General features: G+C 39.9%; 1 protein-coding gene across 1 annotated transcript in view; it reads left to right on the forward strand.

Annotated features, from left to right (window-relative positions):
• LOC100547459 (voltage-dependent L-type calcium channel subunit alpha-1C) overlaps window positions 1-25,628 on the forward strand; it is a 98,249-nt gene that overhangs the window by 22,973 nt on the left and 49,648 nt on the right. The window contains exons 3-4 of the mRNA XM_031555091.1: window positions 1,570-1,673; window positions 8,043-8,215. Of these exons, the coding sequence (XP_031410951.1) occupies window positions 1,570-1,673; window positions 8,043-8,215 (277 nt within the window). The remainder of the gene's footprint in view (window positions 1-1,569; window positions 1,674-8,042; window positions 8,216-25,628) is intronic.

Raw genomic sequence — 25,628 nt, forward strand, 5'->3', positions numbered from 1 at the left:
ACAAAAAAACCTATGTTTTTTTAAGCCATTTAGGTACTTTGCAATTTAAGTTCAGAAATCATTTTAGTGCTGCTAAATATGTTAAGTGCCATCTGTTTCTTTAATGATGCTATGTCTGACTCAGGAGATAAGCATTTATGAAAAGTAAAGTAGAAGGGGCTCCGTTATTTTGATACCATCATGAAAATGAGGTTCTATGAAGATATCTAGCAACTTTCCAAAATTTTGAACTTCAGAGAAGACTTCAAGATAAAATGATGTTTATATACTGCATGCTTTTAGCATAAGTATCTTACATGCTAGAGTTGCTCTATACATAATATAGCCCCAGGTACTGAAATAACAGTCTTCCTGCTTCATTTGCAGATGCTTGTAGTAGTATTAAAACTAGATTTATGTTCACACCATTTAATTTACAGTCTCAAATTCTTTGAGTACTCAGTTGTGTAGTAGTCAGATTTTGAAAGAGGTATTCACGAATCAAAGAAAGTAAGAAAGTTTGCGAGAAAGCTTTAGAAAACATTTGACCAGGTTAGAACACGTAGGGCCTTGGAAGGACTTTACTCAAAAGCATACAGCTACTCCTCTGATTGTAGTAAACTGTAAAGATTACACAATCGTTGCCAGAGAAAGATCAGTATTTATCCACAGTTACCATGTGCTTCTCTCTAAAGTATGCGTACCTGTGCTAGAGATGGGAAAAAAATGTGATCTGATAACACACTCAGGCAATGCTTAGCAAAAATTAGCAATATTGTCATGGGCAGAAAACATATGCACAGAAGTTAGAACAAAAGCTCAGAGGTCGTCAGATGGGCCCATGTGGTGCTCTGGGTAAATTCCAGAAAGTGATAGTCTACAACTTCAATCATACTAGACATCAGCCTATATTAATCATTGCCTGTAAGGAAACAGCCAGAAAAAAAAAAGCAATCAAAGGAAAGGTTGCACCAAAAAGAACGTACAGAAACACTTGCTATGATCATGTGTAAATCAACCACAGGCTCTGTTTACAAACCTTTCCATCTGTTCCTTTGCTTATTCATTTCTGCTTTCCCTCTCTGTCTTCTAACTTTCCTTAATCTTTCCAGATGCAGGACGCTATGGGCTATGAGTTACCATGGGTGTATTTTGTCAGTCTGGTCATCTTTGGATCCTTTTTCGTTCTAAATCTGGTACTTGGTGTGTTGAGCGGGTAAGCTGACAGTTTTGGTGTCCTTTTTCCAATGCTACAGGGCAAGACTCCATAATAAGGGTTCTTCCCTGTCACCAGGATTCTTTTGGATGGATTAAAAATCTGAATCCAAGGAAGCTTTCACATCAGCCCTCAAAAATCTTGGCCAAATATTTAAACTTTGCAAATAACAATACAGGTAACAAAAGAGGTGTGTTTCTCTGACAGAAATTTAATATCGGGACTTCCAAAATCACTACTACTGCCCTTCCATAAATTTCCAGAAAATTGATTATTGAAAATCTTACTGCTGGTGACTTGGGATCTCTTTGGCTGGAGCCTTGCAGTGCTCAGAAACTGAGCTTGTCTCACTAATTATCATTCCACTCTTCCAGGTCAATGATGCCATAGGAAGGGACTGGCCCTGGATCTATTTTGTTACACTAATCATCATAGGGTCATTTTTTGTACTTAACTTGGTTCTCGGTGTACTTAGCGGGTAAGCAGTACCAGGAAAATGTTTTATTACTGTTTATATTTAAAAATTTGTATTTTTATTATTACTCTGTTGTTATCAAAACAACAGACAATGGCAGATTGATCTCTGGAACTTTAGTAGAAGACCTGGTCTATTGCTGTGCAAATGGCAAAACATGGCCTTCTTAATCTGGAAACTGCAATTTAAAATAAACTTTAAAAAAAATGCAAGACAACTCTGCCTGTAACATATTCCTCTACCTGAAACCTCTACCCATACTCTCTGGGAAGAGGACAACACTATGTTCCCCTGTTAAACATGTAACATGTCGTTCACCATGGATTAAGGGGATTATAGTAAAATCTCTGGAAGAGTCAGTGGGACTGAAGAAGGAATGAGAGTATGAGACAAATCCCTTCACAGTTGTAGGATGAGATTCCTGCCAAATTACGTCTTCTCACATGAGAAGTTTTCACATTGCTTAATATCTCTAAAGCACAGCCTAGTGGGAGACTTTTCCCTGGAGTGTGCCTTGCATGCGTTTCTTCTTTAATAAGCACATCCTCTCTGCTGTATGGATTACAAGCCCAGCATTATTCAGGGAGAAAAGATAATTTCCCTCTGTCCTTTTCTAAGGAGGAGCAGAGAAGAAGGAGAATTTCTTCTGGTGTTTAAACATCGCTAAAACATCTAGCTGTATCTCAGTTCTGCAGTATAACCCTCACTGCAAAGCATTATTTTGGTAGATTTGATTAAAAACAATTGATATTGCTCCCAGTAGTTAAAAACTTTATTGCCCCCGGGGAGCTAGTTAATTAGAGGATTGAAGCCAGTGAGCATTCCTCTCTAGATTTTTTTTTAAGATCTCCCAGATTTAGGCATCAAATTCCATATTTGGGAAAGACTGGATGCCTACAGCCATTCCATGCAAATAGATAATTATGATATGAGGACTTTTATGCATCCTCTTCTTCATTGTTTCTAGCATTGTGCCTCCTTCAATGAGCTCAAAATGAATTTGATCAGAGCCAGTACTTGTCTGAGCAGGCAGCCCTTAAGTCTCCTGTCCTTTGATCATAAAGAGGGGCAAAATCTTCTCTGAACAGGAGAGAGGTCTTGATGCTTCACGTAAGTTACATTCTCAGTGTGACAGAAGCATAGGAAGAGTAGTAGTAGGACTAGAGAAGAAGATCCTCCTTTGATCATCCTGGGAAGAGACAGGTAATAGCAGATCTAGTTGGGGGTTATTATTGTCTTCATTACTCCATTGAAGGTTACATGCAGCTAAGACAGCTGCTACAAACTGAAGAGTTTTCAAGTAGTGAGTGGAGAAGGAGAAAATCCCCAGTAATGAAGTGTCAGGCAATAGTCTGCATTTGGATTTCTGGAGAATAATATTCTGGGTACAATTTTAAAACATAAGCTCCTTGTTTCTCCACGTGGATACTTTGCTCAGCAGGTAAGGATCAGGAGTAAAAGAGGATGACCACCTGACAGTGAGTAAGCAGTCTATAATATCAGAGATGCACTCAAGGACCACGTAAGATGGTGGTTAAAGATTATATAGTATCTGATTGGATAAACAGTGCCTGTGAGCCCAGCCTGAGGACTGCATATTGTTGAAGCAGTGCTGATTCAATTTACCAACACTTGGATTTGTGTACATAGTGGAAAATTACATTTCCTCTCTCTTTCATTTTTCAACCAAAGAAAGTGTTTTGGGACCTGGATACCCCATCTCCTGAGATACTGCAGCTAGACCACCACAGCTAGTGGTGAGAGATGAAAACAGTCTGCAGGGAGAACTGAAATTAAAGATGAAGTTCACCTTGTTTATGCTGTGAGTCACTCTTCATGGCTGTGTTCACAGTATTATGACAGCTGCACTGTTTCTGCAATTTTCTTTTTTTCCCAACTGGAGAAAAGTAAAACGAAACTTCAGTATTTGCATCTATGAAGAAAAAAAGAAAAAGAAGAAGAAAAAAATGATGGCCAAAATGTTCTAAATTTTCTTTGGGCTAAAAAAGCAATTCTTAAACAATCAACTTCCTAAAGCAATTCTAAATTCTGCTGAGTTGCAAAGTGCCTTCACTTTGCAGGTTCAGCTTTTTTTTAATAAACTTGCTATTAGTCTGTTCTGTGTAGATGATCCACCTGTCTGTTGTGTGTAGGTACAAAGCAATATTCCTTGGCATCTTTGTAGATCCATTCTGAGCATCTCTGATTTATCTCCATTTATCTATATCAGGAATGTTAACAAGCATGTTGTGTAGGTAGACTTCATCAGTGACAGATTGGCTTGGTTTATTTAATCACTTCTGAATACGTAAGTGTAATTAATTGTACTCACAAAGACACTTTGATTGCACCTGCAAAATCAAATGCTGAGTTCTGTTCTGCCTGCAGATCTCATCTGTAATTTATTTTTCCTCAGTGTTTCACCCATTCATGATTCTTCTGGTGAATTTACTAATCACATGTTAAGCTACATAGTATGACAGAGTATTTGTGTACAGAGCTATCATCCTCTTCCTGTCTTGACTGAGCATACATTAAAACTTTTGTATTCCAAAGGAAATATCCAGCCAGCAGGTCATGCAGTTGACCTTCTCAAGCCAAGAAAAAAGGTGTCCACAGCACTGCTTAGAGTAGTGAAACTACTGCTAGAGGTCTTCTGAGAGCAGAGATGTTTGCTTCTGTGTTACTTGTTTCAGTTGATTAGTGATGGAAAAAATGACAGTGTGGGCTCAACTTTCAGACTTTCATGTGGAAGCATACAGATTCACATTTATTTTATAGTTTGCTTATCATTGATCCAAATCCCAGGACACAGTTCAAACAATAAGTTTCCTAAAGCAAACTAAAGGCCAGAGAACAGCCATTTCTTCTGCTTTGAGAGGATCCTGGAAGCACGGCTGACTGTTTCTGATTCTCTTCCTGATGAAGAAGAGATCATAGTGGTTAGGAGACTGTCTGTGCTTGCAGCTCCTCCTGGGAGCAGCAGGATCAATATTCCTGACCTTTCAGGACTCTTCCTAGTCTAACTTCTCTTCCAACCTTTTCTAATCATAGAATCATAGAATGGCTTGGGTTGGAAGGGGCCACCAATATCCATATCTAATTCTAGAACAGGTTAGATCCTCATTGTACTTGTCAGCATGGGCCATGATTGAAGCCTTATTCTGCACTAAGCAAGAGGTTTGAAGTGCTAGAATTGTGCTAGAATTCAGCTGTTCCACAACACCTCTAAATGTGAGAATTCATGCTGAGATCAGACATAGACATAAAATATATCTTTTTCCTCATCAGGATAGACAAAAGAAATTTTCTTCTGCATCTATACAGCCTATAGAGGTGGGTATTTATATTTATGACCTTTACCCACTCTAACCTCAGACTGAATATCTCTCCAGAATACTCTGCTTTTTGATTTTTTGTTTGACAGATGTGTCTTATAGCTCTCTAAGAAAAGCAAAGGAAAGTGAAGCAAACCAAATACTCGTAAAACCAATATTCACCAACTCCTGAACAGAAGTTGTCTGATTCACTGAAGAGAGACAGATTACTTGGTGGTTCTGCTAGCCTCTACTGACCTTATCCTGACATGATATTGTAATTTTTTTTGAGAAGGCCACCTCCAGTCTCAAGATGGCACCTCTATCAGAAAGCTTATTGGCTTTTTGGAAGCTTGGCTTCCCCGCTGAAACTGCAAACAATGAACATTTATTGCCAACTGTGATGGTGGCAGAGCTACTGTGCACACCTGCCTGCAGTAGGAACTGGACTGAGGTCACCAACTCATTTCACATAGAATAGTAAATGACCATGGGTAGTAATTCTTGATTGTGAACTACATTTGCCCAAGTACAGGCTGGCATTCCACACGGGAAGTGGTTGGAATTGCATTAGCAATTTCCTGAGCCACCTGTTCTCAATAGTTTAATGCTAGCAGAGCGTAGAAATTGAGATAATTTAAATAAGTTGTCTTCTTTGGAGAATCATATGAAAATTGGAATACTATACGTTGTACAAAGGAAAGAGACAAGTAAACCCTTAGAGTAAAGGATCACAATATTTTCAGTTGTGCCATTAAAAAGCTAGTAACAAATTAATTTCTATGCAGACATTGAGCATACTAGCATGCTGCTAAAATCTCGCTTCAGTTTAGTCATTTCTTCTCCCAGCCCAAGTCCCACTTGAGAGAGACAGTGCATGGGGCTGGCAAGATCCAAGCAGGCACTCAACTGAGAGGTATCTAATATAAATGACTCAGTTCAGTGCACAGAAGAATCACTTTCTGCAAACTGTGTCGTTTCATGATATTTTCCACACTGTGGTTTCTTAAACTGCCTCTTGGAATTTGAATCCATATAAACATAAGTAGCTCTCAGTTGGAGTTGAGAATCCAATCCTTTTCAAAACTGCTCCTATTTGTTAAAGATTCCAAAATACAAGTTCATGACCCAACTATTAGAATACTGGAATTTCAGTTTTCAAACTGGCTTAATAATGCATAGCTTCATTTAGTGGTTTTTGTTTTTTTTTGTTTATTTGTTTGTTTCGTTTTGAAGAGTTAATTCCTTAATTTGTATTAGTTATTACAAAGTGAGACTCAGAAGAAACACGTTATTGAAGCAGCAAAAAATAATCGGTATTGATTAGATTTTTAAAAAATATTTTCTAGAGTTATTGTTGTTGGGGTCATTCTTGCCATACTTGGCAGTAGGCTTTTCTGCCTTATAGCTGTTTGGTCCCAGGGTTGGCTATGATCTATCTTTGGGCCTAAGAAGACACTGATTCTCTCCCTCATTTCCACCTTCTTTATCACTGATCCAAGAACATGTGGCAAGCAATGTAACAGGAGCGAGGATCGCACAGGCTTCTTTTGTCACATACTTTAGTTTTAAATGCAGACATCTTCTTACTCTGATTCTGATGCATTGCTGGTGTCCTGAATAGCTCATAACATAAAAAAAAGCCTGATCCAAAGACAGTGAAGTGAATGGAAATGTTTCAAAGGGTTTTGACCAGACAGGAGAGAAATATAGCATCATTACTGGAAACTAAGGACAATTCATGGGGCACTCATTAATTTTTGGGTAGGATTTCATAAATCTAATATTACCTCACTAAATTTAGTGATAAGTTTCCTATTTGTTTTTTGGGAATAAGCCTAAAGACAAGCATTAGGCTTTTTTTTTTTTTTTTTTTCCTAATTCTGCTTATCTGTAGCAATCAACAGAGAGCCTAGTGGAAAATCCATTTGAAAGAATGACTTTTCCTCTCATTTCTAGACATAGTGGGACATATTATCTGCTCTATATGCCTTATGTAGTGATCTGCTTCAGCAGATATAAGGCTTACTGTTTAAGTACTCTCAGTCTAGCACTTTTTACAATTATTAAGCTTCCTTTTTAAAATACAGGTATTAAAACCTGGTTTGAAGCCACAGGAGAGTCTTTAAATAGAGATAGATTGGCATTTCTAGAAAAAAAATAGGAGAGTATAGATGTATCTGAAAGACAGAAAGAAATGGCAGAGCATATGTAAAGAATGCAAAGCAAACATTGTGGATCATAACTAAGCAACATTAAATTCTTGTTGCTCTGCCCTCTCTTTTAAGTCCATATTCCCAATAGTGGTCTTTCATCAAGCAATCAGATGTCTACTCTGTTTCACTTTCTGGCAGAATCCATTACTGCTTATGTTTGTCTACTCAACTTGAGATTTGAAAAATAAGTTTCATTTCAAAGAATAGACCTGAATATCAAATGCAATGAAACACTGAAATCTAAACTTTCAAATATAGTGTGCAGTCCCATGGGTGAAATTCCTCATAATTAACTGTGTACAGAATTGTGAGTATCATTACTTACACTTACAATTAGTGTCATTTAGTTGTGATTATACCTATAATCTTATGGACAGATTGAGACCTGGCTGAAAATTAGAGCCATTGTCTCACTCTCCAGATGTCAGATTATTGTCAAACAGTTCATCATTGTATTGAGTTGACCGCTATTCACATAGATATTTATGGATAAGTGTTGGAGAATATCAAGTGGTAAAGGATGTTAGAAGGTATATGATATTGTACATAAGCACCACGCGTGAGTTTTATTTCAATTATCAAACAAATGTTGAGAATGAAAGGATTAAAAAAGGTAATTATGTTCTCCTAAGCATTAGTAAAAATGTGGTCACTCCAACTGTATTACAAGTGTATGTAGCAAGGATACTCTTTTCACATGTCTGTTCTGAAAGAATAGGGAAGGCTGGGTGTACTGCATAGGATATGGATACTTTCTAATGGAAATTAATCTAACTCATTGTTTTTCAATGTCTTCCTCTCCCTCCACCCACATCCTGTTCCTTCCTCCCTCTTGCTAGGGAATTTTCCAAGGAAAGAGAGAAGGCTAAGGCTCGGGGAGATTTCCAAAAGTTACGGGAAAAGCAACAGCTAGAGGAGGATTTGAAGGGCTATTTAGACTGGATAACTCAAGCAGAAGATATTGACCCAGAAAATGAAGATGAAGGCATGGATGAGGAGAAGCCTCGAAACAGTAAGCAATTTTCTTCTGTCCGTCTTTCTCTGCTTTTAGCAAGGGAACCTGTGCCCACCTGCTCCAGTGCTGAGATTGCGTATAGGGCAGAGCCAAGTTCTTCCTGAGGCTCTCACTATGCTTACATGTGATCCAAGTGAAATACGTGTTGGAATATGTGGGAGGGAGAAATATGTGTAAAATAATTGATATTGTTCTGCAGATCCTCAGATTCTTGTCTGTAGTACTGACACTAGGACCTAGCGTTAAACAGAAAAAAGATCAATACTTGCTGTTACGAGTTTGCTACTGGGATAAGGTTTAAAATATACATGTCTCCTATTCATTTATTTAATTGCAGTTCAGTGTTGCAGGCTGTTGACACATGGTTAATTACTTTGAAAGCAAAGGTTTCTAGACAAAGCAATGCTACAATATGGGAGAAGGGCCAGATCAACCCTGTTGTACATTAAGTTGCCCATCTGTGGCTCCATTGAAATCAGTGGAATTGCATTTGCTTTTGCCAGGCTGGAATTAAGCTTTCTGACATTTCCTGCAAGGGAATTACCTCTTTTTCTTTTGTTTTGGAGCTGAGAATATGTTTGTACAAAATGAGAATTAATCAATTCTCTCTTCTTATTAGAATGATGAGTTTGAAGAAAGCAAAGATTCCTTACATTTAACTACCTTCACTCTGTCTTCTAACTCCACCTTGTCTTTTACCAGTATCTGAATCACTTCAGAAACATCTAGCAGTTGTCATCATAGGTCATGTACTTGGGAAATGTCAGAGTTTGAACCTTTAGGCAGTTACGCAGCTAATGGAGATGGGCGCTACATTCAGCTTTCCTTATTTAAATCTGCATTATCCCAGCTTGAGTTTGGAAGAGAAGACACGAAGCCTTTCCCTATAGCTCCCTTACTACCACATAAGCAAAATCCATGGGGTGATCAGATCAAAACCATGTAAGTCCAGAAGGATTGGACATCGGAAAGTTAAACCTACACAAAAAAAGCAAGAGTTGTATCAGATTCTTATGATCTTTGAGGAGACTGAGCACTACTCCCTGTAGTTGTCACAAGATTTTCAGAAAAAGAAAAAACAAAAAACTTTGGGGGTCATTAATATCAAATCGTACCCTTGGTAGCTAAGTGTCTGGATTTGAGGGAGTCTCTGAGAACACCTGCTCAGACTTCCCCAGGATAGGTTACTTTTATGTTGGTGTCTTCATAGCAATTACAGCTTACTTTTATCATTTAACCTGACTAATCAGTAATCATGTTACTACTCATGGCTAAAATTTGCTCTTCTGTAGAATATAATGTATGGAAGATCATGTCTGGTGATCCCATTTCATTTTCTTTGTAGACAGAGTTCAATATTAAGAAAATAATAACACCACTGCAATGGATAGTGCATGATATGCTCAATATGGCACTGGAGTGGGAAATTGGTTGTCACAAGGTGGGTCAGTGAAGTCACCAGGAGGCTTTCCCTTTACTTCAATGGGAAGTTCCTCCTACAGGCATGCCTGGTAAAGAAAATTGTAGCCAGAGTGGTAGGTACTGTGATGAGAAACTGCCAGGGCTATTTTCTAATTCAAACTTTTTTCTTTTTAAGGAACATAAAAATAATTACGCTTTGGTAAAAGTTTTTTGGGATAGGACATATGTAGATTCATTGCATTCATTGCAATGAGGTGAGATCAGTCCAAATTTGAGCTAATTCCTTTTCTGTGTAGTGATATTATGAACTGGAAGATTACACATCTCCACCTTGCTTGTTCGGATTAATAAAAAATGAGTTTTGAAAAAAAGGGCTTAAAAAATCAGTGATATTACATCTGACAGTTTCTCAAGAGCTTCTCACAGTCGGCTGTTAATGGTAGAATTATGCACTATTAGCAAACTAACTTGTTATCCATTTCTTTTCCAAACTGTGTCTTCAGTGCCATTGGTTCTAAGTATCAAGTGTAAGGACAGCAGTGTTAACCAATCCCTACTACACAGTATATCTTTCTCTTTGCCTTAATCAGCTTTTACTACATGACAGACCAGACTTGGAAACAGGTGTCAAGCAGTGCCTAGTGGTATATGGTAATATTACACCTTTGTTGGTAGGAATTGCTTAGAATGTGAAGGAAAGCTCTGGACTGATCTTGGCCATGTATGAGGGAAAAATCATGCTAAGAAGTCTCTGAACAAGAGAATAGCAGAAGCTATTCTAATGCTCAGACTGAGCATTAAGAAACGTTGCTTTTCTATGAGGGTGGTCAGATGCTGAAACAGGCCTCCTTGAAAGGTGGTTGATACCTCATGTATTTTATGTTCAAGAGCCATTTGGACAATGTCCTCAATAACATGCCTTAACTTTTGGCTGGCCTGGAAGTAGTCAGGTAGTTGGACTCAATGATCTTTGAAGTCCCCTTCCAACTTTGCTAGTCTGTACTATTCTATTCTGTTCAGTACTGTACCGTGGTCTCCTTCCTGACAAAGGCTTTTTTAACTTTGGAAGTAATGGGTCTTTGTGTTGCCGTCTTCTGATGCAGAAGCCAATAGCCACTGAATACGGAAGTTAAAGAGCAACGTCGGGTTTTCTATCTCCAGCTCCAGCCCTCAAGCCAATAAAGATACCTTGGTGCTTACTCCCACCTAACAGAGTTGAGGAGATTGTATTTTGGTCATTCGTATTTCATAAATCACATTCATTTTTTCTTTTCTAGTAGGCTGTTGTATATACTTTTGTACGATTACAGGTATCACATTGTTTAAGCTCTATTGTATTTCCTGATACTTCTGAATTTCAGTCTATTCACGTGACAAGTGCTACTCCATTTTCAAAGCCAAATAGATTACAGACATCCTCTCCTAAGGTATCATATTCACTTCATTTGTTGACATGCTTGACTGTCATGCCTCATCCACCACACAGGAGGAAGAAACTCCAGGTATACTTACTGTACCAACCTATGAGGCCCCATTCAATGTGGCCTCAAACACCTACGGAGATGGGGCACCTACAGCTTCTCTGGGCAGCTGTGTCAGGGCCTCAGTGCTGTCTGAGTAAAGAATTGCCATCTAATATCTAACCTAAATCTCCCTTCCCTTAGTTTAAAACCCACTCCCCCTTCTCTTATCACCAGTCTGTAATTTTTTTTGTAACCCTTCATTAAATACTGGAAGACCACAATGAATTATCCCAAAAACCTTTCTCCAAGCTGAACAACCCTTCACTTTAGTTGCCTTTGCTTTGGTTATATTAGGCTGATGCTTAGGAGATTTAGGTTCCAGATAATGACTCACACCATTATTTTAAAGAAGTCATGCTAGTTTTTACTTCTTCAATTTCCCCATGGAAGTTGTATGCAGTTTTGGGGTAGTGTTGTGGGGTTTTTTTAAGTAGAATCTCAGCTAATGTAAAGCTGCAACTCTGAGATTCAGCAGTTTCCACCATCTGTGCTCTTGCCCAGGTACTATACCTAAACTGAATCATCCCAAGTACAGAGAACATATGTTTCCAGTCTCTTCTCTGTCCTTGACTGTGGAGACCAGTTTTTCTGTCTTCTTACCCTGGAAAGAGAACTGCCAGCCTGGGAACTGCCTCCTGTAGAACAGAGAACAGGAAGAAGAAAGGAAGAGAACTGCACTTGCATCCCCTTTGGTTTGACTGCCTTTGTCAGTCTTTTGGGCACCTTAAGTCACATTTTGTATATTCCACTGCTTTCCTGAAGATGTTGAAACTTGCCCTAAGTCTCACTGGGTGTTTACAGCCCTTAATGAAATGGTTAAGTCCAAGCACTACAGCAAGAAGGGCCCCAGTAGAAGAGAGGGTGAGAAAAGAAGGTGGACAGCCTTTAGCTGATGTTCTCTGTGGCAGAGGTCTTAGGATTCTTCTGAGGCAGTTCTATACCAGTCATCTGACATTCACTGAAGAGCATTCACAGAGCAGTCTGAATTCATCTTATATGTTTTGGGAAGTGTGTATTGAAGGCAGTTCTTTTTACTTGTTGTTTGAATACATGCTTTTTCTATCTTGGAAAGTATGAGGTGGGAAATGTGAAAAGGCTTCTAGCAGCTATTTTTGTTAATAGTTTTCTCCTATGCTCTTTCTCTGATGGGCCTCCTGCAAGGGAAAAAAACATAAATTTGACAGAGGAGAGAAACATGTCATGGCACAAAGCACATACTGAATTTCAAAATTACATGATAGTGAAGAGAATCATCCCTCCTGTTGCCACAGCAACTGGGAATTTGCCCTTTTTTATTCTTCCTGAGAGTGTTCTGCAATGCATCTGTGTTGCTGTGGGCAGGAACAGGAAACCTCAGTCCAACCCAGATTCTCCTCCTATGAAGTTAATTGGCAAAATTCACACTGACTGCACTGGGGTCAGTAAAAAGCTGTGAATGGGCAAAGAGAAGTAATTTGATAATCAGATTTTGCCCTTCCTCTTTTTCACTGTATTTTATTCCTATTGGGTGCTGCTGCCTGCCATGTGAGCCCAAACACATTAATATCTATTCGAGTAACAGAGTTTATTGTTTGGCCTGGAATTTGGTAACAAAGTTGTTCTTTGATTCAGGAATATTCATTCTTCTAGTTGAGTCATATCCAAGGTAGTACTGTAAATTCAAGGGCTGATTTGCAAGTAGCTTACCCAACGAAAATCTGAAGTCTAATCATACTCCAGGGCTCTATTGCAGTGGGACTGATTACTGTGAATAATTAGATTTTCATGTAACACAGCAGTAAAAACACTGCAAGTCAGTATGTTGCCTATCAAAATGTATAGCATAACTTCAGAGTGTACGCTGAATAATGAAAGATGCAGGGGAGAAAGGCTTGACTGTACGTGCAAATTTATGCCTTAGCTCAAGTAGAAATATAAAATGCACAATGGAAGATGATAAAGTTGAGAAATACAGGAAAATTCTAAAATTCTTAAAAATCTAAGCTGTTAAAAAACAATATGTTTTTTAACAATAAGTCTCAGTTTTTATTTTCAGAGCAGTTATTACAATATCTTTGTGACCTTTGGAAATATTTACTTGCATCTCTTGCAGCCTTATTTTCAGGTGGGCTGCAGATTTTGTCTTACCCATACAGTCACTGTTTCTTGTGAACAGCACTATGTTTTTGTGGTAGTATTTAATCTCAGTCTTGTGAGAGTCGTCTCTAGGAGAAAATGTTTTTGAAACAGTGAGTAAGTTTTCAGGTGCAAAGTAAAACTTTTAGAAGAAATAGGGATCCTATGGACCATGAGAAACTTCAGAAAATCTTTGTCTTTCATGTTTGTGCTTCTGAGTTCTGGGACAGAAACAAGGAGAACAGGATAGCTGAGCTGATGGTTCAAACAAACAAACAAAAAAAAAAAAGAATTTGAGCATTTTAGAAACAGTAGCCTCAGTAATTTCAACTGAAACAGGGCTTTATTCCCAAGAGCTCCAATAGTATGTAGCTTGACTCTATTTCATAACAGAAATAAAAGCATGACCACAATTCTCTAAAAGTTCAGGCTACTTACGTTTTATTTGTCCAGTTCCTGTTGACTTGACTTTCTTTTACAAAGTCAACTTCCATACTGTAAGGAGACTCCATTGATTTCAGTGAGTACCAAATAAGTTCCACTGATTATAGTGAAAGTTGTGACTAAATCCTATACAACCCTGTGCAGTTTTTGTGTGTTGTTTAACCAGAGCACAATTGAAGTGCTTGAAGGTATCCATAGATACTTTGAAAGACTTGGGGAACCTTGGGCAACCTTGGGCAACCTTGGGCAACTCCCTGCCAAGAATGTACAGACTGATATTTTAGATGATTTTTACCTATTGTCAAAAAGCAATTAATAAAACACAGTGTTCATGTGGGATTTAAGATAATCTAAACAAAAGCTCTAAGAGGCGCTGTCTTGAAAACAAAACTTTTGTCTGCTTAATCTGCTAAAACTAGTTGGTTACTTGAGAGTGTGTCATACAACCTGGCTGTATTTTTCTTTCCATGCATAAATACAGCAAAACAAAAGCCAGTGTTGTAAAGTAATTTATTATCTGTTAAGACCTCATCTAAAGAAGAAGAAATCATACTATCATCTTCTTTTGTCATTGTCATCTGATGTGGAAAATAATCATTTGCTGACTAGGGAAAGATTAGCTACAGTGCCAACAACTGTGGGTATTTCACTTGGGCACTTGGTAGGAGTTTCAAAAGGTTTAGCAGCTGTGATAGATTGATTCTCTTTCACCTGGAGACAGAGACAAAATAAGGGTTTTCTGGTTTTTACTGCACGTATTTGATTCTCCTAGGGTGAAAAAACATCCTCTATGCAGTCAGCTGCAAAGTTCCAAAACCATGATTTGCTTGGATAGGAGTGTGTCAGCAGCTCTCAGACACGTGTCTTACCCTATCCATGCATTGTAGAAAGCAATCCCAGTGGCATTTCTCTACCTTGCCGTATTCAAAGTAGCTCAAAAACTGTTCTTTGTACAAATACTACAATTTGTGCACACTTAGTAAAATGCTTTGGTAAATGCTTTGTTTTGTTGTGTGGAAAGAGAAGCTCATGTTGCAAAATGGGCTTGTGCTTCTGATGTCAAATGGGAGTCCATGCTTTGGGGACATTAGTTCTTACACTCGGATGAATCACTCCTGTGGTCCTTAGGCAAGACTCCTACTGAATTTGCTGAGGATTTTGCCTGGATAAGGACTTGAGCCCCAGTTTGTTTTATCTGAGGTTAGTAACAAAATAGGCAAGCATCAGCACTAGAGAACGTTGTCTGATGTTAGGTCTTGATGTACTAGAGTCCTTTCTACTCTCACCCGTAGCTTTACTGTGTAGCTGTCATCCAGGGAGAGGATGAGATATTTCAGATCTGATATCACTTACAAGACTGCATAGTCCAGATACTGCCGTTTGCCCAGTGCATAATTCCACTGTCATACAAAATGACATTGTATGTATCCTGAATTTGAACCACCACCATTACTAGCATTTTGATTCCATACCTGTATATGAAATTGCACCCACATAAACTTTTATATCCTGAAATGGAAAAATGACAGATATCACACACACAAAAAAAAAAAAAAAAAAAAAAGAAAGGTAGCTGTAGAACAAAAAGTACAGTTACCATTTAAAAGTGTAATTTTTGTTGGGTAACTTCCTGTGGGTCTTTTAGGGTGACTCCTTTCACTTTTGCCTCTGTTCCATTAGTGTCACCTAAACAATTTGAACTTTCCTCCACTGAAAAACAAGTCTGGGAGTAGATTTCTCTACTGACTGACTTCTTATGTTGCTTTCTGTTTTGAAATCTCAGTTAACAAACAAGGAAGCTGTAGGGCCTTTACCCTGGATTGTTTGTCTTCCTCACCTCGCTCTTTCCAAGAGAAAGAGTAAGACACAAAGATGGACAAAGAGAAATTAAAAACTGCTTGAAACTTGTGTTTAGAAATGTTTCTTCTACTAGATCGATTCTTTAAAACATATATATAAGCTAATATTTGGATAGGGAAAAAATGTTCTGGCCTGTTTCATGTGAGACAGCCAGCACAGCTTTAGCAAGGGCAGATCATGCCTAACCAACCTGGCAGTCTTCTATGATGGAGTAACAGCGCTGGTAGATAAAGAAAGGTTAACTGATGTCATCTACCTAGACTTGTGCAAGGCCTTTGCCATGGTCCCGCACCACTTCCTTATCTCTAAATTGGAGAGATATGGATTTGAAGGCTGGTCTATTGATTGGATAAAGAATTGGTTGGATGGTCGCAGCCAGAAGGTTGTGGTTAATGACTGTGTCCAGATGGAGGCCAGTCGTGAGTGGTATGCCCAGGGTTCCATCTTGGGACCAGTGTTCTTCAACATCAATGACCTAGATAGTGCGATTGAGTACATCTTCAGCATGTTTGTTGATGACACCAAACTGAGTAGTGCAGTTGACACAATAGAAGGAAGAGAACTGGACATGCTCTAAAAGTGGTCACATAAGAGACTAATGAGGTTCAGCAAGACCAAGTGCAAGGTTTGCACTTGAGTCAGAGCAATCCCAGATATGAGTGCAGGCTTATAGAAGAATTCATTGAGAGCAGACCTGCAGAGAAGGACTTAAAAATCCTGGTGTATGAGAAGCTGGCTGTGAGTAGTAATGTGTCCTTGCTGCCTAGAAAGCCAACTGTATCCCTGGCTGCATCAGAAGAGGGGTGGACAACAGGGAGAGGGAGGAGATTGTCCCCCTCTTCTCTGTCCTTTTGAAGCCCATCTAGAGGCTAGCATCCAGCCCTGGATCCTCCAGTACAGGAAGGATGTGGAACAGTTGAAGTGGGTCCAGAGGAGGGCCACGAAGATGATCAAAGGGCTGGAGCACCTCTCCTATGAAGATAGGTTGAGGGAGTTGGGCTTGTTTAGTTTGGAGAAGAGAATGTGCCAGGGAAACCTCATTGCAGCCTTCTAGTACTTGAGGGGAGCAGGAGGGGGACCAACTTTTTACATGATCTGATAGTTAGAAGACAAGGGGGAATGGGTTTTAAACTAAAAGAAGGCAGCTTTAGTTTAGATTTTAGGTGAAAATTTTTTACTCACAGAGTGGTGAGGCCCTGGCAAAGGCTGCTCTGAAAATTGGTAGATGCCCCATCCCTGGTGATGTTCAAGGCCAGGTTGGATGAGGCCCTGGGCAGCCTGAGCTGCTGGATGGCAGCCCAGCCCACAGCAGGGTGTTGGGACTGGGTGAGCATTAAGGTCTCCATCCTAAGCTGATCTACGATTCCATGATCTAGTTTAGAGAAAAAGGCACAAAAAGGCTACATCATGTCTTGAAGGCCACCCACCCTCTCAGTGTGAGAGTCTCTCATACCACTGCTCTGTCCTTTATACCAGAATTTTACCTTATATTGTATAGCATAAGGCATTTATTGATTTGATCAGGATGGTCTGGAAAAATTTTCCTTCCCTGGAAAAGCACTGTAGTTGTATTATACACTTCAATACAGTTTTCTCGTTACCCTGGAAGTATGGATTGTTCACTTTGTAATTAACTAAGTCAATCAATAGAATTGTTTTTAATTAGTAATGTAATTTAACAACTGAGCTTTTATTAAAAAGCAGCAGTTAGGTTCGTTGTCCTTAGATTTCACAAGTTCCTCGTTTCCCTTCCTTCCTTTGTGGCTGAAGGGAAGCTTTAATCATAAAAAAAATACAAGCATCTGTTTTGAAATCCTTCTTTCTTCTCAATTGATGGTTACTGCTGCAGTTAGCTAAATCCCATCTAACCCAAATGAAATCTAGCTCAAGCCTGAAGAAGATACGGAGAAGACAAATGGGTGCCTTTGTTTGAATGGAGAGCAAAAGAAGAAAGACTGCTAGTACTCAGGAAGCCTCAGGACAACGCTATAGCCAACTTTGCAGTCTATAATTCTGATTTGTTCCAACATAGCATCAGGAGACCTGGTATTGTTTGGAGTGGAGTAACTCTTCAGTTTAGGGGAGCTGAGACAAATTCAACCATGTGTCTGACTCCAGCAGCCAGCTCCTTGGATGGACTCTGGTGTTCAGTGGAGATCTGAGATAATTAACTGACCCAGGGACTGTTGTTGCAATGAGCATCTCCTGAGTCTTCTGCTGCTGCCACTGTTGCACAAGATGGAGGGCAGTGTGAGAACAAAGTCCACAACTGTGCCTGTGGCTCAATTTTTTCTTTCTATTCTCTTACAGCATCAAACGCCACATAAATTAAATAAGCTGCCAGTGTGCTGTAGTTCATGTTTGGGAAAAAAAGTTAGATTCTCTGTGACTGAAAATGTTTTGGTGATCTGCACGTGCTCACCTGTCTTGTAGCTGAGGATCTGGTTAGTGTTGTCTAACTTCAGGTTTTCTAGCTCCTCCCTTCCCTGATCCTTGTAACCTGGAGCACAAGGCTACACTGAGCACTGCTAGAGCAGTGATGTGTGACCAGCTACAGCACAGAGAGGATGACATTTATGTTGATAGGACATTAAGTTTATCTACTATAAAAGCTATTTCCCTAGTAAAGACTGTCTGGTGAGATAACACCTCTGTTTTGCCTGCTGGAAGAAAGACTTATGTTGATGTAGGAATCCTCTTTAGTACTAATATGTTACAGAGAAATATCTTCAATGGTAAGGCTTTAGAGAGAATTCATTGTTTATATAGCTGGGGAAGATACCTCTGTACAAATAAATTAATCTCCATCTGCCCTGTTAGGAAGTACTTCTGGAAGCTGTCAGGATTTATCTGCTTACACTGTGATTCCACTTCTTCTGAAGGGACATAAGAGGCAACTGTCTTTGAGGAAAGTGCCACTGCCGTACCTTCTGACAGATTGTATGTGCTTTATTTCCCATGGTTAGGAAGGTGCAGAAGGCATTCAGTGCCATGAACTCTACAGAAAATTTTAAGAAGAAATACCATAAACCCTCAATTTGAATATATATGTATGTACAGCAAGGCCAGTTCTTTTAAGTAGAGCCTTAAAGTATACTTTTAAATCACTGTAAGGGTATTTACAGAATGATTTGCAAAACTGTGGAGGGTTCAGCAGTTCTTGCTGAAGACAGTAAGATTGACCAGTGCTGTATATTTGAAAAACAATTATCACAGATGTAGCCTTAAGTGTCTCTCCACTGAGAGAAAAGCATCACTGGAGCAGGACTGATAGCAGCTGAAACCCCGAGGACTTTTTTATGTGATATAACAAACTGTCAGAAGAGAGGCTATGGTGTTCAATAATGATGGCTGAGGGACAGGGAACGTGTGTTTGGAGGTAGGAACAGCTGCTGAGAATGAGAATCAATCATATTACATTACTGCCAGATGACATCAGGGCCAAAGTGTGCCTGACACTGACACACAAATAAAAATTAGGGGTATGTACGGAAATCAAAGACAGTTTTGGCTCCAGGACTTTAGAGCCTGAATGGGCAAAAGGTGGTATTGTAATTTTATAATTCTTTCTTTTTCTTTTTTTTAATGGGAAAGCAAAGCTGGTATAGAAGGGAATACCACTTTAGATACTTCATGGTACCCAAGACTTTCATTATAGACTGGCAGATAAAATATAGCAGTTGAGGCTATATGCTTTAGTTTTGTGCAAGCTAGGAGATCTCAGCTGATGTGGGACCTCCTGAATGCCGTCCAGTGCCTTGTAAGAGCCAACTGAGTGTGGTTTGAGCAAGGGCAGACTGAGGGAGGCAGGAGGTGCATTAACAGAGCTCCCCTGGGGAAACACCATATCCTCCCCTTCCCTGCCCCTCACAGCTATCTTAGCTCCAGCAGCCAGTTGCTTTCTGAAATGGATTCACAAGCAGTCACACAAGGAGGCAAAAATAATAGTGTTTTGTTTAAAATGCAAGTAGGGTTAGACAGCTGGCCCTGCTGTTGTGACGGCAGCGTGGTGGAGTAGTGTGATGAGCTGTAGCCGACGGGAGCTCGATGAGGCAGTGATGTCCCTATAGCACAGCATGGTGACAGCCATCTGGGTGACATTACACAGCTGAGCAGTGTGTTTGTGTGACTGATCTGATAGCCAGTGCTGGCACAGCTGAGGATTGACAGCTATGAATGGCACTCAGCACTTTGGTTGGAAGCCTGGAAAACTTGTGGCAGGACCCTGATACAGGCATGGCTGTGATGAAGGAACAGTTACACGCTTGCTCTGTGACCACTCACATTTACTTATTGAAATAGAACCTTTCCATCCACTCCTGTAGCAGTACAGTCTGCTAATAGGATAAAAATCTCTGGTTGGGTTTATTTCTGAGAAAAAAAGCAGGCCTCTCATCTTGGTAATCTCATAAACAACATCAAGCCCAGAGGTGGCAGGGGAAGGGAAATGTTTCCAACTCGGGAACTGAAAATAGCTGTGGCACTGAGTCTGCCTGCTGACTGCAGCAGCTCTTCAGTGAGCAGGGTTGTAGAGGTAACTCAACAAATGAAACAGCTGGCCTTTCAGGTCTTGAGGCCCACACTGAAATTCAGTTGAAGGATCCATGGATGTTTGTAGTGCTGCTTACACTTTCATTTCTATGTACACAGTTCACAGGGCACAGCATGATGTACCTCACTTCTTGCCTGCTTGAAGAAATACTGCAGTCAAACATGACTCTACGAGTGGCACTGAGGGACATCATTAGCATCCATGGTGGTGATGGGTTGGCAGTTGGACTAAATGATCTTAGTGTTCTTTTTCAACATTGATGATTCTGTGATTCTATGAAGAGAAAACTGTAGAGATCTGCAGGGGATGCACAAGTAGGTGCATGTGGGAGTCACTGGAGATCAAGATGGGGAAGTTACCAATGGCATTAAAACCCAGAGGCTGAAATAGCGGAAGGGCTAAACATCAGAGCAATACTTCAGTGGCAGAGTTGCATGGATCCTCACAGATGTGCAGATCAGAATGTAGGTGTATTATCTAGCTGTTTGAAGAACCATGAGCAGAATAACATGGCTATGCTAGGTCACTAATTACTTGCTTTAACACAGCTGTGTGAGGGAAGCTTGTATAACACCTGCCCACACTAAGCACAGCTCAAGCTGTTATTATCAGTCCCTCACTCTTCTGAGTGCTCCAAGTATTTGCAAACTAAGAATCTATTATTTCTAGGCTAAAATAAAATGCCTATTCCTTTGGATTGGGGTAATTGACCTATTCTCGGTGCTCTACTCAAGAGATGTAAAAGCTTTAATTACTGGTTTGACAAGTTGACTTTAAGGACAAAACTCTTTAACTTGAATTCTTTGCTTTTCTCTTGGCTGCACAGTAACTCAGCCTGCCCAGCTAGCATGTCTCATGCGTCTGACTCACAGTATTGTGATAATAGTGTCTAGTATCAGACTAGTCATTATGTTAGCAAAAGTGTCTGAAAGAACACTACATACAGGAGCAGCACACAAAATTGCAAGCATTTTATTTACTAGGCACAGAAGAAATGTAACAGAGTAGGGCTTAAGAATGGAAATTTATGTGCATTTCATACTAGAAGAGGTGATTTCCTTTTCAGATCATGAAACTGAATAGAATCTGTCAGTGAGATCTATGAATACAGCAAGGGTCCAGTACTTTCACACAGCCCTGGCTTGAGAGTGACCTCTATCTAATGCATGTGTTTATATTACCCATCGATCTGTGAACAGAACTGTTTGATTATTCATCATCAGGAAGGCATTACCCATGATCTTTCTCATGCATCCTGAATGAAGACTGTTAATTAAAAAATGTCTGCACTTACTGAGAATTAATCTCTCTCAGGCACATCCTGTGCAGTGGGACTGCTCAGGGAGTGCCCTGTTGCTCTCTTTTCTTGATAATATTAAAGCTCAAATATTTTAAGTAAGTTACTCCTAAATTGCATCTTCCAGCATGCAGTTAACATAGAATCATGGAATTGTTTAATCTGGAAGGGTCCCTTGGAAGTCACCCAGTCCAACCTCCCTGCAATGAGCAGGGACACCCACAGGTAGATCAGGTTGCTCAGAGCCCTGTCCAGCCTGACCTTGGGTGTCTCCAGGAATGGGGCATCCACCACCTCTCTGGGCAACCTGTGCCAGTGCCTCACCACCCTTACTGTAGAAATCTTTTTCCTAATATCCAATCAAAATCTCTCTTCTTTCAGTTTGAAACCATTTCCCCTTTTCCTATCAAAACAGATCCTGCTAAAGTCTGTTGTGATAGTCTCTCCCCTTTTTCTTATAGCTTCCCTTTAGATATTGGATGTGCATACACTCTTGCAGCTTGCAGGCATATCTCAGATTAAATAATCAGTCACTTCTGTTGTTCTTTCCAACAGCTTCTTCACCTGTGACCCAGCCTCTGCCTAGGTGCCCTGACTGTCCTTTGAAATAATAGAATTTGTCCCCCCACTTTTCATTTGCATGATATTCTGCCAACAAGAGCCAGCCTCCAAAAGAATAATTTCCTTCTTCAATGCAAGACAGTCCTCAGAGAGACCCATCTTCTCGTTCTCTCAGCCCAGGCACAATCCCTGCCCAAACTTCCCAGCTGCAGAGCTGTGTAAGCTCCCCTTGGGAAAGATTTGCGCTGTGAGCTCCTGACTCACTGAAGCATCCAAACACAAGCACAGTCTCTGCTGTCCTGACACATCCTCTTATGTGTTCAAGCTCATAAACCGGAGACCACTTGCCAGGTCTTCAGGTGTCACCAACCTTGAAATGGCTTGTGACAGACAGGGATGTCATAAAACAGCTAGTGCTGCATCTCAGTCACTTTAAAGCTTGGCAATCTAGGTGGTGAGCAGCACTCCCTGGAGTGTTTCTGATGACCTAAGCAGATCAAGTTAGAACTGGCTTCTGTAATTTTTTTTGCTTCTCCCAGACTCTGCAGGGAAGACAGATTCATAGGGCTGTGAACTGAAAGAACAAAGATGCTTTTGCTGAAGTAGAGATCCTCATCAAAGTTACTGATTCACCACCCAGGTGTATATTTCTGTGGATGGGCAGATGCAGAAGTTTTCTCCTGCACAGGAATTTAAGGAAACATATGACCTGCATTAACCACATTTGGGCTTGAAGCTTATGTGCTGATAATTTCCACTAATAACAATGCAAGTGTGCAAAATATAAGTAGCCTCGTGATTATTAGAGGGACAAGAGTGATGAAAGTCAGAAGGATTTTCTTTTTTTTTTTGGTTGCTGATTATTCTCTCTTCAGGGCACTTTCTTGGTTGCTAATTATTTTATTCATTTTGTTTCAACAACCTTTGGATCCCTTCCCAACACATTATCTACAATGTTTGCATGCTCTTATTTGTTAGATGCCTGCCAGCCTGCATTATTAGAATCTTTTTGATTTTCAAGCAATGTGCTCCTGCTTCTTGTGTCCGTGTATCATTTACTGAGTAGATTCAAGCACATTTGATGGCACTGCTGCTTACCCCACTTTCTTTTGTTCAAAATCTTAAAGAATGAGAGAGAGATCTTGCAGATCCATTTGGAATATGCAGTTCTGATTTCTTCACTAGCACAAAATATTGTTGAGAATGTCATAGATCCTCTGTTGTTTCACTGTCCTTTTCCTTTTCCTTTTTTTTTAATTGCTCCATTGCTCCAGAATTCTGTGCTAAAAAGTATTAGACCGACAGCAGAAAATGAGGCTATAAACCACATCCTGGCAAGTCAATGCCTTGCACTTTGGCACAATGGATGTTTTTCCTAGCAAGGCAAACAATACAAAACATCTATCAGATGAGAAAACAAGTTTAGGATATCATAGGAGGATCCAGATTTAGGGGAGAGACATCTTTCAAGATCTGTTCTGATCTGATCTGTCACTCTGTGACCCAGCCCATCTGTCTTTCACTGCAGGGGTTAAAGCAGGTTGCTCTCATAACCCTTGAAGGCAGAAACTTTGCACAACGGCAAATGGGCTCCTAATGCAGACTAAGGTGTTAGCACAGCAGAACCAGCAGTTACCCAGGGAAATCATTAATTTGGCCTTTTTATAACAGTGTTAAACTCCTTTCTGGAAGGCCCTGTGCTTCTGAGTTATTTGAGGCACCACAGGTTATGCAAAAACTACCTCTGCCCTCCTTGCAGGGATGTACAAAGAGGGTTTTTAGTTTTTCCTTTCAAATATACATCAGTCAATATACATGTCAGAGGCTTGCAAAGGCCGTTTCTTGTCAGGGCCAGAAGTTTGGCTGTGCTTCTCTGAAATGTGCATTCTCCTTACTGGCTAAAATGAAGAAAAAATTGTGGAATGATGCATATTGCTGTTGATGATACTGTAAGAAGCAGAAAATTGAAATATTTAATCTGAAATATGCCTGTTTAAGGTAGACAAGATATTTGTTGTACTAAAATAAGTCCCAGGAAGATTAACTAGTGGCAAGATAATGCATTTGTAGGTGCACAGTAATCTGCATGTGTTAATGATAGATCTCTTAATCACATGCCTGCACAGCTGATACAGATCTCTCTCTCTCTCTCCTGTTCCTCTTTGTGGATCATGTAAGTTTGCTAAGCCCGTGGCTGTGTCCCCTCAATGTCATAGAAAATATACGTGCCTTTGGTGACACTCAGGAAGGGGAGAAGGACATGTGAAAGCAAGGCTTTTTATATGAAAGATAGATGTTGCAATTTATACTGTAAAATATATTATTTATATGTATATAAGTGAAATGTCAGTACACCATATCAGTGTTTAGCAATGTTCCTACCCCTGTGCCTGTTGTTAAGCTGTGCTGCATCGTACCAGTCTTCTCAGCCCAGTTCTACTGCAACAACAAGCCCTATGCTGCATCCCAGCTGCTCTGTCTTTGCTGCTGGTATGCACTGGTGTCAAGGTCTTTTTGACTGATGCAGATGCAACTGACAACCACTTCATGGCTCTTCATTGCTCTCCTGGATTTGACCTTGAGTGCAACTGCAGCTCAAGCTCCCTCTCTCCTGCCAATTGCAGTCATTTGTATAACCCAAAATTAGGTTATTCAGAGTGTTTGTGTTACATGTATTTAATGTCATGTTGTGTGTGTAATGCCATCTTTATGGGTGTTGGCCTCTGAGTCCTTGATAAGCATTTTCACAGTTTTTCTTGGACTTTTTTTTGTAGTGTTTTTGTTAGTGTTTTTTATAGTGTTAGATTTACTGATGCATTGTGTCTGTCTTTGAGAGACATATAACCACCAAGAGCCCGGTTCCAACTTCCCTTTCCTCTTCTCCTGTAGAAGCCTTCCTATTGCAGAACTGAGCTCCTTTTCCAAACAGAAACTCTGACAGCGTTCCCCAGCCACAACTATTATATTTTCCTGGAAAAAAAAAAATCAGGAATAGATCTAGAGAAAAATATTCACTTACCTCTGCATGGTTTACTCTGCGCGTGCTGCTTGCATTTAAGAACACACTCACTGATTGTTCATGAGACAGTGAACCCATGTAGCAGAATAAAAGCTGTATCTTATTTACATTAATGAATAAGGTGAATGAGTACAGCATTTCCGAACAGGCAATGAGAAGAGGAAAACTAAGCAATATTCACATATTAATTAAAATGAGAGCTCTCCACTAAGAAAAAAAAAAAAAAGAATGAGCCTATTGAGATTCTGACAGCTGTCCATAAGCTCATTTGTGGAATGATGGGCAGGAGAGGCACCTTGGGAAGCGGAGTTCTTAGGGCAGACAAAGTCATTCACTTGATGCACATTCTTGTAAAGGGAGCAGCCTGGATATTTTAATTTATTCTTCTTGTGCTTGATGGAAAAAAGAAATCTTAAATCTCAGCTGGAGAATTCACAAGACTTCTTCGCTCTTTCGATTTGCTTTATAGTTCTGCGGATTCCCACTTGGGAGGCATTAGCATCAGTAATAGCTATAGTACTTAGGGTTTATTGTAATGTGTTTCATCCACACATCTCAAAAAGATTTGCAAGGTGAGTGCAGAATAATAATCCCCATTTTAGAGAAATGGAACAGAT

This window comes from Meleagris gallopavo, chromosome 1 (genome assembly GCF_000146605.3).
Source record: "Meleagris gallopavo isolate NT-WF06-2002-E0010 breed Aviagen turkey brand Nicholas breeding stock chromosome 1, Turkey_5.1, whole genome shotgun sequence".
NCBI lineage: Eukaryota > Metazoa > Chordata > Aves > Galliformes > Phasianidae > Meleagris > Meleagris gallopavo.